General features: G+C 58.6%; 1 protein-coding gene across 2 annotated transcripts; it reads left to right on the plus strand.

Moving 5' to 3' along the window:
* Positions 1–4,344, plus strand: LOC124970699 (uroplakin-3b-like protein 1). 2 transcript variants are annotated; one of them, XM_047534190.1, is made up of 6 exons: positions 1–255; positions 1,682–1,834; positions 1,978–2,200; positions 2,770–2,846; positions 3,091–3,206; positions 4,087–4,344. In XM_047534190.1, exons 1-6 carry the CDS (start codon positions 45–47, stop codon positions 4,273–4,275), a joined length of 969 nt encoding a protein of 322 aa, XP_047390146.1. In that variant the 5' UTR covers positions 1–44; the 3' UTR covers positions 4,276–4,344. The 2 variants fall into 2 exon arrangements, with proteins under 2 accessions (XP_047390146.1, XP_047390147.1); XM_047534191.1 differs by having other exon boundaries at positions 3,086–3,206; positions 4,087–4,328.
* Positions 4,345–13,734: the final 9,390 nt, after the last annotated feature.

Here is a 13,734-nt window from a genome sequence, read left to right on the forward strand (position 1 = left end):
GCCTGCAGATTCTGCCCCCAAACCTGTCAGACCAGTTCTATGGGATGAGGGGGCACCCAGGAGGGGCAGCAGGGTTGGGAGGAAGCAGCCTTCCCCGGCCCAGCACAGATCGCTGTAGACCCTGCGGACAGCAGAACTTTGGACGGACAGACGGCGGGATGCTGGGCCGGGCCATGAGGCCCAGGCAGGGACAGTCCTGGTTGCTGATCCCACTGTTGCTGCAGCTTATTGGTATCCAGGCGGGGACAGGTCTGGGTGAGTGAAGCTGGGGGCTGAGGCAGGGGTGCCCCAGAACCTCAGGCCTCCTCCCTGGCCGCCTCCCCGCCCTGCTTGTCTGGGGCCTGGGGCCTGCGTTGGTCTGGGGAGAAGGACCACCGAAAGCAGTCACAAGACGGCCACCTGGCCCTCTCCCCGGGACTGGGGCGCAACAGTACTTCTCTCTTCCTTTGGGGTTCTCAGGCACAAATTCTCAAATGTTCCCCCCTCTCCTCCTTCCTTTGTGAGAACAGGCTTGTGGAAATCGAGGGGCACAGGTTGCCCCCCCCCAAATCCCAGGAAGCCCTCCGGATCCCTCCTCTAGTGCTTAAACTGGAAGGGCTTAGAGATACAGCCATCCCCATGTCCTCTGCTCCACTTCTCTCCCCTAGTTATGCATACATTAAGTGTCTACTGTATGCAAAGGATCCTGGGCCTTTGAGCGAGTACTAAGAGCTTTGAGAAAGGAGGAATCAAGCACCCTCCCAGGCTGGAAGGTTCTGGAATGTTCTAGCCCAAACCTTTGGAGTTGATTCATTGTAAAAGAGTTACAGGGAACTGGACTGGAAGCGGGTGAGTTGACTGAGACCTGCGTGAGCCCACGGCTTTCTGCTTGTGTCAGTATTTGGGGCTGGGGTGCAGAAGAACGAAGGCGGTGAGTCCCCCAGCAGCAAGACTGGACATAGGCCACATCTCCAATCCTGAGCTCCTCTGGCATTTGAGGCTGTAAGGAGCCCAGAGGGGGACAAGGTCCTGACGGAGGTGTCCTGGGGTCCCAGTGGGAGTGGGTAGGAATTGGAAGAGAACTGGGTGGAGAAGAGAGGAATGTTCTAGACTGAGCCAGCTTCTGCCCCAGAGCCAGTGGTCCCCACAGGAGGGTTCATCTCTGGGCCTGGGGTCTCAGAAAGGGGACCTTTCTGTGTCACCTCCTCACCCTCCCAAGCCATCCATTTCTACCTGGACCATGTAGATGGAGCTGGAGGGACTCTCAGGGCTACTAGGAATGTCAGGAGCAGCATCCGGCCCAGGGCTCAGTCCCCACAGTTGCCAGTCTCACCCCAGCAAGGCCCAGAAGGCCTGAGCCCGCACCTGGGTGCGGGAGGCTCCTGTATCTCTGTCTGCTCCTCCCTGGGCACTGCCATCCCACAGAGACCCCAATGACACCCGTGGGAGGAGGGCATGGCCTCCCTCCCACCTCTCACAGTGCCCACCCTTAGGAGGCACCCAAGAGAGACGACCCAGGCCATTTGCCCATGACCGTGGGGCACAGAGTTGCCAGGGGGACTCCTGAGCACAGCCTGGCCCGACCTCCCAGGAAGAGCCCCTAGCGCCTTCAGACTGGGACTTCCGCGACAGGCCTGTCCCCCGCTCAACTGGGCAGTTGCCCATTCAGCCTCTGCCTCTGCCTCCCCTGTGCCCTTCCCAGAGCACATCGGATACGTGCCCCGGCTCTCCAGCGCCACCCTGGCCGGGAAGCTCACCCAGTCCACCTTCACGCTGGACCAACCACTGGGCCAGTTCAACCACCTCAATATCTCTGACTTGGACCCCATCTGGCTGGTGGTGGCCCACAGCAACGGTGGGTACCATGCCACCAGGACTTGGTTTTCCCTCTGTGCAATGGGCAGGCGTCAGGGGGAAGTCGGGGGGACAGCGCTGTGGGGGTGTTGGTCAGGCCTGGTGGCCGAGGGCTGGAATCCTGACTCACGGTGCTGCCCTCAGCCATCCGGAACTTCACTGCCCCATGGCACACGGAGGACATCCCTGCCCCCAGTGACTTCCCCCAGAGGGGCTACTACCTCACGCTGAGGGCCAACCGGAAGCTCTACTCCGGAAGTGTCCAGGGCAGCAACCAGCTCCCTGTCCTCCGTGTGGGCAATGATACACGCTGCTCGCCCACAAAAAGGGGCTGCAATCGCCCCCTGCCGGGCTCAGGACCCTACAGGTAAGGGGAGCTGCCGGGTGCCCGCTGAGGTGGGGGATGCTGCTACCTGGGCCAGCAGCTGCCGGATGGCTCACCAGACCCAGCGGGGTGCCTGGGTTCCCCACGGTCGTCCTACCAGTGGGAGCATGAGGCAGGGAGCAGGGGCTGGGGAGGCCTCAGCGAATCCTCCCACCTTTTCTGAGCAATGGGCTCTCGGTGTAAGCCCCACTGGGTCTGGGGTGGAGCATCTTCCACACGTTCTGCACGTCAAGGGTGCTGTGCTCCTCAGCCCCGTCTCCCTTCAGCAGCCGCTTGATTCACTCGTGTTCAGGGCTGAGAGGTCTAACTCACGCCACACACACTTCTCAAAGGGTACAGGCCCAGGGAGGGTCATGGCTGCATCCAAGCTCACACAACCAGATTTGAACCCCTTCCGTCGGGCTCCGAGGCTATGCTTCTTAGCCTCAGCCCCTTCTCACCCCAGGGTGCTCTTCCTGTGCCTGGGAGTTGAGGGGAGAAACTGCCAGGCACCAGGGTCTGAGGGTTTCAGGACACAGGGGCGCCACGCCCAACGCTGGGTTTGCTGTCAGGGTGAAGTTCCTGGTAATGAGCAAGAAGGGACTTGTGGCTGAGACAGAATGGTCCAAGGAGACTCGCCTGCAGCAAGGTATGGGGCCAAATGAGCAGGTTAAATGGTAGGGGCTGGGGGCTCCTATGGAAAGCGGGGGCCTGGGACACTAGACCAACCCCTGCCAATCAGAAGCACATTGCCATTCTGCTGTCTGCAGATGCTCCTTCTGGCTTGGGTGGAGGGTGGTTGTTCCAGAGGGTGGGTGTGCAAGGGCCCCCTTCTCAGGCCACCTGAAGTCCCTCTTCCTGTCTATGTGGTCCCATCATGTCCCGCAGCCCAGGTATTGCAAGCTGTCCCAGGGCCCCAGAGTGCAGGCACAGTGGTCATCATTGCCATCCTGTCGGTCCTGCTGGCCATCCTCCTGGCTGCCCTCCTCATCCTGCTCATACACACCTGGTGAGTGGACAGGACTGGGACCCCCTCCCAGCACCCTGTGCTGGGGTGGTTTTCCTTAAAGGCCAGACAGGGCTAACAATAAATTGAGCACGGGGTCCCTGAGGTTCTAGAATCTCTGGGTTCTGAGCTAGTGACCCATCCTTCCTACTGGAAAGGCAAGGGGGCGTGCTGGGGGTGCCGTACATTGTCGTCTTCCTGGCCAGCCCTCTTTGCCACTCACCTGCCCACTTTCCCAGCGGGCATTGCTCTCCCCCTGGTGGCAGATTTTGGTATTGCGTGCAAGACGCGGAGACACCCAGGTACAGGTAAATTGCTTTCAGCAGGTGCTGAGCGTCCACTCAAGATTTCATACAAAGCTCAGGTGCTGGGACCTGGCAGAGAGGGGGCATCTGCAAGTCTTCCTGGAGGAAGGGTGACACCTTTCCTGGTGGTGGTATTTGGGGTGGCAGGGAGATGGGGAGACTCTGGGGCCGGAGAGCGACAGTAGGGCAAGATCAGGGGATTTGAATGCCCAGCTGAAGCACTGAGCTGTGTCTCATAGACCCCGGGAGCCAGTGGAGTTTTTTTGTTTGTTTGTTTGTTTTTTTGTTTTTTGTTTGTTTTTTTCCAATCGTTTTTAGTTGTCAATGGACCTTTAATTAATTAATTAATTAATGTATTTGGATGTGGTGCTGAAAATTGAACCCAGTACCTCACACATGCTAGGCAAGTGTTCCACCACTGAGCCACAACCCCAGCCCAGCAGGGAGTTTTGATGAGGGGAAACTTGTGAACAAGGTTTTAGAGGGATCTTGTGCCATGTCTTGGGGCTCCAGGCAATGGCTCTGGGACCACAAGCAGGGGCCTCGGTGGACATCCTCTCCCCCTCTCTCCACCCAAGCTGCCAAAGCTGCAGAAACGTCCTCATTTCGAGCCCAGAGGAGCCGTTGAGCATGGGAAGATACAGCACCCACCACATGGGCAACCCTTCGGCTGTGGGGGGCTCCTGAGCCACTCCAGGGGCACCCAGGTACCCCTTGGCCTCCTCCCTGGACCAGGCTGCAGAACCCCGAAGCTTCTGGAGCCCTGAGAGAGATGGCTGTAAATGATGGTGGAGGCTGGTGTTCATGCCCAAAGGTTGGACCAGTCCCTGGCAGAAATAAAGACCCCCTCACCTTCCTGCTTGTCTGGGGCACCCTACCCAGGCGGTCTTCCTGTGCCCCTGGCCCGGCTCTGTTAGGAAGGCTCTAGGGGGGTGGGTAGGACCAAGGCTGAGGCTCATGGTCCAAGGCCAGCTGAGTCCCCTAGGCCAAGGCAAATCTCTCTTTGAGCCTCAGTGTCTGCAATGTGAGGATGGTAACAAAGACCTCCCCACCCAGCCAGACTCCTCCTACCAAAAGCTCCCAGCATGGCAGAACCAGGAGTGCTGACCATCACCCCGCATCCTCCTGGTGGCCCCTCTCCCCAGCTGCCTGTCCTCCTGGATGGAGGACTGAGGGCCACCCTCATCCCCCTCCTCCAGTCCCCCAGTAGGTTTAACTTCTAAACTTCCCGCCCACCTCGGTCCATACTTCCGGGTGGGGCAGCACACGGGATGGGGGCGGGGGCAGGAAGTGTGTGTGAAGCTGTGGTTCCTGAGAGCAGCCTGACTCAGCCCAGAGCAGACCTAACCCGGGCCCCCAGTACTGCTCGCCATCAGCCACACTCTGTGCCAGGCCCTAAGGGGGCAGGAGATGGCCCAGGCAATTCTGTCCTCCAGGTGTCCCCTGCTGTCAGGGGAGAACAGTGACACCCGGGTGTTGGAGAGACCCACAGCTGGAGGCTCCCTTCTTGGGGAGGTGTGGCTTTGGCGAACGCCATCTGTGCCAGGTGGACACTGGCAGGGTGCCCAGACAGGAGCCACCCGGTGCTGCTGGAGGGCGGGTTGGGGAAGCTCAAGCGGAGGGAGGGTGGCCAGGGAGGAGGGGAGGCCGGGAGGCACCTGGGGCCACATGCAGGGGCCTTGCCCTCGGAGGCAGACTGCTGGCTGTGTTCCCAGGTGCCTTCCTCTGGGACCGGCAATGTCCCTAAGGGGTTTATTAGCCGAGCAGACATCCGGCTCCTGCGGTGGAGGAGATGCTCAGGTGACTGTGGGGCAATCGGGCTGGGTGACCCTGGACAGGTCACTTTCCTGGACTGGGCCTCAGTTTCCCCCTATATGAGAGGTGAGGGTTGAATGGAACGACCAGAGGGCCTGCTCTCTGATGGCCTCCCCCCCGCCCTGTGTGGGCCCGGCCCTGGCAGGAAACAGATGGCATGTGTCCCAAAGGGCAATTGAGAGCACTTGCAAAGGTGTGGGCAGCCTTAGGGGGACCAGCAGAGGGGTACCCTGGGACTGTCACTCACGGGGCCACACGCACTTGAACTGAGGGCTCACGGGAGGAAGGGAGTGGTGTTTCCAGAGCCAGCAAACAGCAGCCATGGGCCAGAGTCCACCGGGCAGGAGCAGAGTCCATAGGGAGAGGGACAAGGCCATCTGTGCCCAGCACTGTCCTTCTGCCTTAACCAGAAACAGGAGGACGGGGGTGTGGGGGTGCGGTCAGCCTCCCAGACACAGAGCAGGACAGAGAAGGGCAAGAATGGACTCGGGGGGCACAGGACACCATGGTGACTCTCCTGTGGAACAGACCCTTCCCAATCTTCCGTCTCCAGCCTGGAGACAGGGACAAAAAAATGGCCATGAGGTCCTGCTCCAGACAGGGCTGCCTGAGGCTGGGTGGGTCATGCAGGGGGGCTCTGCAGGGACTGACCCTTGAGTCCAGAGGGGTCTTGGCCAGCTGGAGAAGTGGTGGCCCCTGATGGGCCTATACCGCCCTCCTGCCCTGTCCCTGAGGCCCTCCTGGGTGGCACTGGCCCACAGGCCTCAGGAGCGGGAGGTGGGCGTGGGCCTTCCCTGCTCCTCACCCTCCTGCTCCCTCCACCCGCCCCCGCCCCTTGTCCCTGGCAGCTGCCCACATCCTGGTCCTGCACCTGGTTCATGGGAGGTGTGGGTCCCCTCTGTGAGCCCCCCGCCCTGCCACTACCCCTGCCTGCCTCAGCCTCGCCCGTGGGTGCTAATGCCCCCGGCTCTCCTCTGGGTGCCCTGCACTCTGGACAGCCCAAGGCCCCTTTGCCAACATGGTGCTCCACAGCCCAGCCTGGGGCTGCCCTCGCCTTGTGCCTCCCCCTCCTTCCCTGGTTCTCCAGCCTCAGCTATGTGCTGGACAGACCCAGGTCACCTCTGTCCCTGTCCCCGTGCTCAGCTTCCTACACAGACACAGCCTGACTACAAGCCTTAAGCCACCTCCTCGGGACGGGCCTGCTGCTGAGCCCAGAGTCCTCCTGGGTGGAGAGCCGGGCTCAGTGTGGGTGGGATTCGTGGGATTCTCCTCCCGAGGGGAGAGGCTGACCTAGCCATGCCTGGGCTGGGTCTCTGGGCTCTTCTGGGGCTTGGGAGTCCAGGACTGGCCAGAGGGAGGGGTCTGAGCCACAGCACCCATAAAGCCACTGACCATCCTGCTTATGGAGCCTCAGGTCCAGAGCCAGGTCGGGTCATGACCCTGATCCCAGGGAGGCTATGAGGGAATGTCCCAGGGGTTGATGTCCGGCCCCAGCCCAACGTCCAGCCTGACCCACCCTGGGCTCCGGCCTCTTCACCCAAGGAAGGGGTGTGCGAGATAAGCAATGTTAGGCTCTGGCCTCGGGCCACTGGGTCCTTCCCCACTCACTCATCCCCACTCACCCAGACGGTCCCCAACCTCAGCCATGCTGGGTACTGGGCGGGTAGCCCTCGCCCTCAAGGCTGTCCCCCGACCTGCCTCAGCGGCAGCTGGACACACACAGAGATACCATTTTTCTGTCCCTGTCTCAAGGGACAGAGAGGCGCACCCTGCTGGCTGACCCGTCCCACCTGGGGCTGCCAGGAAGAGGGGCGTGCTTGTGTCGGGACACGTCCCCAGAGGCTCCGAGGCTGGGGACCCTGCAAAGCACCCCTCTCAGGGCATCGGGGCCTGTGGGGTGACACCGGCTCCCTCCCACTGACCACGGGGTGCAGCTGGATGGGTCCACTCGGCACTCCGACTTGCAGTCAGACAAACCTGGGAGCGTAGACCTGGGGACAGTGATTTTGAGTGGAGAGTGATGTCCAGTGAGCCAGGTGTCTCCTGACGTCGTCCTGGTCAATGGACAGCTGGGGAGGGCAGGGGACCCTCACCTCTCTCCTGCCTCCTTCTGTCCCTCTGCTCCTCCATCTCCGTGTGTGGGGTGTGTGTTCCCCGCGCTTACGTTTCTCACTGTCCCCCGACTCTATTTTCTTATTTTAAACAGCACCAGGGATTGAACCCAGGGTGCTCTCCCCCTGGGCGACGCCCCTAGTCCTTTTATTTTGAGACAGGGTCTTGCTAACTGGCCATCCTCCTGCCTCCACCTCTGAGAAGCTGGGATTGCAGGCGCGTGCCGCCACACCCAGCCCCTTGTCCCTCTTTTGAACCCTGACCAGCCAGGGAACTCATCTCGCTTCTGGAGGGGAAGCTGCCTGAGCCAGTCCAGACCTGGGCATGACCATCTCTCAACGGACCAAGCTCAAAGCACATTGCTGGCTTCTTTTCTGGGTTTGGCCCCAGCAGGGGAGAGAAGAGTAGGGACCGAACCGGTGTCAGGGACAGAAGCTGTCAATCCACTGCCCCAAACCAGCAGGTACAGAGGTGCAGAGAGGGTCACCCCTGGAACCCCATTTCCTGCTGGCCCTGCATCTAACACCGTCTCCTCGCCTGGTCTCCCTGGAGACCCCCAGCTAGCCGGGCACAGGAGCCAGGTCTCCTACCGGGGACAGCTGCACCCCTCTTGCCAGGGAGCTGGCTCACACAGAGGGTCCTGAAGGTCCAGGGAGGGCCGTGTGGCCTGGGGGGCCAGCTGTCCAGGTGTCTGGGGGCAGGTTTTTCTGATGACCCCACCAGAGTAATCTTGAAGGGGCCAGTTCCCACCTTGGGGCACAAGGATTCAGGAAATGATTTTTTTTTTTTTTGCTGCTGGGGATTGAACCCAGGGGCGCTCAACCACGGAGCCACATCCCTGGCCCTTTTTATTTTTTATTTAGAGACAGGGTCTCACGGAGTTGCTTTGGGCCTCGCTAATTTGCCGAGGCTGTCTGTGAACTCGCCATCCTGCCTCATCCTCCAGAGCATCCTGGGGAGCCCTCGAGGGTTTTTAGCGGGATAGGAGAGCCCATCTGGAGGGCAGAGCTCACCGGGATGAGCCAGGGCCCTTGGTGGGAGGCAGGGATGTCGGGCTCTCTCACCCTTGGCTGCACAAAGCTTGTGGAGGCTCCGGGGGGACCTGGCTGGTGGAAAGCCCCCTCCTAAGACAATGTCCTGCCTGGCCTCTGATCTCCAGATCTCTGACCCCAGAGTCCTGGGTACTCCCCTATCCCACCTCCAACTTCCTCCACGGGAGGATGCGGCAGGGCCTTTCCACTCTCCTTCTGGAAGGTTCAGAAGGTTAATTAAGGCAAAGCACGTAACTCCACTCAGGGGATGGACTTCTGGGAAGAGAGGAACCTGGGTCTGGGCTGAGGGCCAAGGGCAGGGTGGAGACCACACCTCTGGTCACGGAGCCTGTCCACCCACTGCCCCAGGGTCACGACTTGTCCCCTCTGACCAGCCTCCAGGCACCAGGGGAGTCTCTGCGAAGGTCAGAGACACAGTGCAGGAGACCCTTCTCTTCCCACAGTGGGCCTACGTCAGCCTTGCCTGGCCTGGAGGTCATATCCTAGGACCTCAGGAAGCTGTGACCACGAGGCTCTGGTTATCCCTAACTTGCCTGCTAGATGAACAGGTTCTGAATCCCACCAGGACCTTGAAAAGACACCAGTCCTGTGCTACGTTTCCAAGAAGTTAAAAGCTGCCCCCAAAGCTGGGTGTAGTGGCCCACACCTATAATTCCAGTGATTTCAGAGGCTGAGGCAGGAGGCCCTCAAATTGGAGGCCAGCCTCAGCAACTGTAGTTCAGTGGTAGATTGTTCCCAGTGCCTCAAAGATAAATAACTAAAAATAAATAAAAGCTGCCCCCAGTTCAAACAGAGTCTGGACCATGGGCATGGACTCAGTCCCTGATGGGGGGACATTCATCTCAAAGCTGTTCTCTCCCACCCGCCTTTCTGTGAATCCCTGGCTCCTGGGTCATCCTCCCCAGGCTGTGTGCTCTGGGCCCTGGTCCAGGCCCCGCTTAGCCACGACCCCTGACTGGAGGAGGGTGAGCAGAATACAGAAAGACAGATCCCAAGCAGACAGCCCTGAGTCCCTCAGAGGAGCTCTGGACTGCACCAAGTTCTGTCCCCTTTGAGGAAAAGAGCTTTCTCCTCGATGTCAACACAATGGGCCCTTCAGCTGTGAGAGGTGGCCCTGGCCCCACATGTCCACCCCACGTGGGTGGCCAGACACCAGAACAGAGACCAGGAAGCTTTCCCTACTCTGCAAATCACAGGCCAAATGATCCGGAGTTTCTGCATCTGGGATGCTGGAGGGAGGTGGAGAAGAACCCTGGTGGCCCTCTGGGGAGGAGATGGGGACATTGTGATGAAGTACCTGAGGAGGACAACCAGAAGAACTAACCTGTTTGGATATATTCATTTAAAAATTTTTTTTGATGTTAATAGATCTTAATTTTATTCATTTATTTATATGTGGTGCTGAGAATCGAATCCAGTGCCTCACACGTGCCAGGCGAGCACTCGGCCACTGAGCCACAGCCCCAGGCCTGGATCCAGTGTTCTTATGCCCACCCTGGGATCCAGCAATTCTTGATCCTAGGTACTTATTTTCCAAGAGAAATGAATGCTTTTATGTTTTATGTCCCAAAAGACATGTGCAAAGACTTTGTAGCAACTTTTTTTTTTTGGGTACCAGGGATTGAACTCAGGGCCCCTTAACTACTGAGCCACATCCCCAGCCCTATTTTGTATTTTATCTAGAGACAGGGTCTCACTGAGTTGCTTAGGGCCTCGCTTTTGCTGAGGCTGGCTTTGAACTGGGGATCCTCCTGTCTCAGCCTCCCCAGCTGCTGGGATTACAGGTGTGCGCCACCGTGCCTGGCCTGGAGCAGCTTTACGCATAATGGCCCCCAGTGGAAAACAACACCAATGTCCACCCAGAGGTGACTGGAGAAGCAAATGGTGGGACCTCTTCCCAAATTACAGAACACTCTTCAATGACCAAGAAGGGATCTTTGAACTGTTAATGCACACTACTATGTGGACACTGTCTTCAGTCAAAGAAGCTAGGTGCAATACATAAATGAAGAAATGAACAGAAGCAGCCAGGTACACGGAGTACAGGAAGCCCCCTCACCTGCAGGGGGTGTTTCAAAACCCCCAGGGGCGGCCTGAGACCTCAATCACACAGAGTCCTCGACACGCTCTGTGACACAGAGACCGTGGATCTGCTAACCCAGACGGCTACAAGGAGACTAAGCTGTAGGGGTCGTATCCAGTGTGGATGCTGCTGGACCAAGGGACGTTTCACATCCCAGGCAGGATGGAGAGGGATGGAGGGAATTTCATCACACTACTCAGGACAGAATGGAATTGAAAACTTAGGAATTGCTTATTTCTGGACTTCTCCATTTAATATTTTTGGACCACATTTGACCCCGGGTAACTGTGGAAAGCCAAGCCATGGATAGAGAGACGACCGTATACCCCGTAGGATTCCATTTATATAGAGATCTAAAGCAGACGACAGCCAGGCCCAGGGGCACGCGCCTGTCATCCCAGCACTGGGGAGGCTGAGGCAGGAGGATCGCGAGCCTCAGTAACTTAGCGAGTGCTAAGCAACTCAGTGAGACCCTGTCTCTAAATAAAATACTAAAAAGGGCTAGGGATGTGACTCAGTGGTTAAGCACCCCTGGGTTCAATCCCTGGTACCAAAAAAAAAAAAAAAAAAAAAAAAAAATGCAGAAGAGACTATTCCATGTCGCCATGTCGCCAGGTTGGGGAAGAGGCTGTCTCTGGGGCGGTGGTGATGGGATGGGGTGGAGGAAGCCTGCTGGGGCTGAAATGTTCTCCTTCTTGACTCGGGGCACCTATAAAACCTACCACGCAGGATCTGCGCTCCATGCCGTGTGCAGATGAGCCGAATTCACTCAGCAACCCCTGTGGGGTACTCCAGACAGCCCGGGTCAGGAGGAGCTGGGTGGCTCTGGCCTGGGAGGGACTTCCAGGTGGAGCAGAGATGCTAGTGGGGAGTGGCAAGGTCCTGCTGGGGGCAGGCAGGGCAGGGGGACCAGTGAGCTGGAGGGCTGGGCTCACCCAGGGGCGAGGGTCCCAGGTGCCCAACTGTACCAGGAGCCGGGGAAGCAGAGGATGGGGTGACTGTGGAGCAAGCAGCCCAGACGGGCTCTTGGATGTGGAATAGGCCTGGCCTCTCTGGGCAGCAGCCCGGCTGAGAACCAGGAGCCGCCGCCTCTTGGCTCCATCTTCCACCCAAGACTCCTGGGTCCCGTCAGCCCAGGGAGGGCCTGTCCGGGCTCGGGGAGGCCATGGCGCCAGCACCCCTGACAGGTTTATGTGGCAGCTGCAGGCACACTGGCCTGGTCCCAAGTCTCCTCGCTCACACGCATCCGTCTCCCTGAAGAGCCAGGAGAGGCCTGGCCAGGGCCCCGTGCAGACCGGTCCTGCATGGGGTCCCAGAGGCCAGGTTCTCCTCAGCACCAGCCCTGTGCCATCTCTGCTCCGTGCCCTTTGCCCTCTTCCCAGTCCAGCCCCTCCTCCTGCCCTCTTTCCTGCCTGGGGCCACCACTTCCAGGAAGTCCGCGCCCCTCCAGGCTTCAGGGAGGAGTGTGCCGTGGTTGCTCCCAGAGACTATGACATGGTTCTGGATCCAAGACCCTGGTGTCCCCGTGATCCCAACAGCTCGGGAGGCTGAGGCAGGAGGATCAGGATCATGAGTTCAAAGCCAGCCTCAGCAATGGTGAGGTGCTAAGCAACTCAGTGAGACCGTCTCTAAATAAAATACAAAAAGGCCTGGTGGTGTGGCTCAGTGGTAAAGCACCCTGTGTTCAATTCCCTGGTACCAAAAAGACGGGGGAGGGGGAGGGGGAGCGAGGGAGAGCGAGGGAGGGGGAGGGGCTGGGAAGATAGCTGGGTTGGTAGAGTGCTTGCCTCACAAGCGCCCTGGGTTCAATCCCCAGCACCACCAAAAAAAAAAGAAGAAGAAGAAGAAGAAGGAAAGGAAATGAAAATGAGTCTCTGGTGTCACCTGCTCTGGGGCTGGCAGGTGACCCTCAGGCTCTAGGATTTCCATTCCTTTGCCATGCCTCAGTGTCCCACTTTGGGAAGGGGCAGCAGCGATCGCCCACAGGGGCTGGGGCTTCGGGGCTTCGGAGCCTAAGACCATGCAGACCCTCTCTCTTTCCCTCAGGGCTGAGCCCCTCCCGAAGGCATGCTCGCCCACTCTGGGATTTCCACTCTTTTAGGGCATCTGAGGGACACCTGTCATCCAGCCAGTCAGCCTCTGCTGAAGACCGATCTCCGTCACCCCAGGGATGCCCTGAAGGACCCAGGTGTGGAGACATGGCCGCGCAGAGGAGGGGCGAGGTCCACTGTTTGCTCAGGCGTGGGAGTGGGGTGGTGGGAACAGCCCCTGCTCCTGGGAGGACTAACAAGAGCCTTGAGAAGATCCTGTCTGTGGCCACCATTCCTCACTTTAGTGATTAGGCAAATAAGGTTCAGAGAGGCTGAGTAACTTACCTACAGTCACACAGTAAGCGATCTTAGGAATGGACCCAGGATTTGAACTCTGGCTCCAGACTCCAGACTGTTTTTAAAAATGTCATTTGATGCTATCTGTCTAAATGAGTTGGGTGGGATGTCAAGATTGATGGGCAGGGGGAAGCTGGGGACAGCTCCTCTGCCTGTCCCTTCCAGCTCTGCGTGACTGACAAGTCCGGACTTCTTGGCACACTGCTGTCACTCAGCCTAGCGCCTGCCAGGGCTCCCGGTGGTCCTGGGTGGAGTCCAGACTCCTGTGCTGGCACATTCACAGCTGGGTCCCCTGGCCTTTGTGTGGGGTTGCTCTTGTCACCTCGGTCCCTGCCACCCAGCTTCTGTCCCCTCCTCCCAGAGTCTGCCTCCTCCCCGAAGTCCCCTCCTCCCAGAAGACTTGGCACCAGCAGGACAGGAGCAGGAGCCACTGTCTGAGAGGAGGGGGAAGCGGGGCAGGAAGGTCCTTCCTCTGGGCGGGGTGGTTCTTTCCAGGAGGCGGGAGGACAGGAAGCCCCCAGGGCACAGAGGTCTTGAGCTCTGAGGGGCAAAATGCAATAACCCCAAAATATTAAAACCACAAAATTTTAAAAAATGCATATTTACTCACTTATCTTCTAAATGTAACATTAGGTCAGTTTTGTCCATTGTTAAATTTAGTATTTCCAAGTGCGTCACTGCACACGGAAACAATTTGTAGGTCACATTTTCTTACTTTGGGAGAATCCCCAAGACTCCCAAGAATGCGTGATATTTGTAGAGGAATCAAGACCAGCA

Source organism: Sciurus carolinensis, chromosome 18, assembly GCF_902686445.1.
Source record: "Sciurus carolinensis chromosome 18, mSciCar1.2, whole genome shotgun sequence".
NCBI classification, from domain to species: Eukaryota; Metazoa; Chordata; class Mammalia; order Rodentia; family Sciuridae; genus Sciurus; species Sciurus carolinensis.

Coding starts and splice junctions, on each gene's coding strand:
- LOC124970699 (XM_047534190.1), top strand. CDS start 45: ATGAGGGGGCACCCAGGAGGGGCAGCAGGGTTGGGAGGAAGCAGCCTT. Junction 1,835..1,977: donor GGTGGTGGCCCACAGCAACG/GTGGGTACCATG, acceptor TGCTGCCCTCAG/CCATCCGGAACTTCACTGCC. Junction 2,201..2,769: donor CCGGGCTCAGGACCCTACAG/GTAAGGGGAGCT, acceptor GTTTGCTGTCAG/GGTGAAGTTCCTGGTAATGA.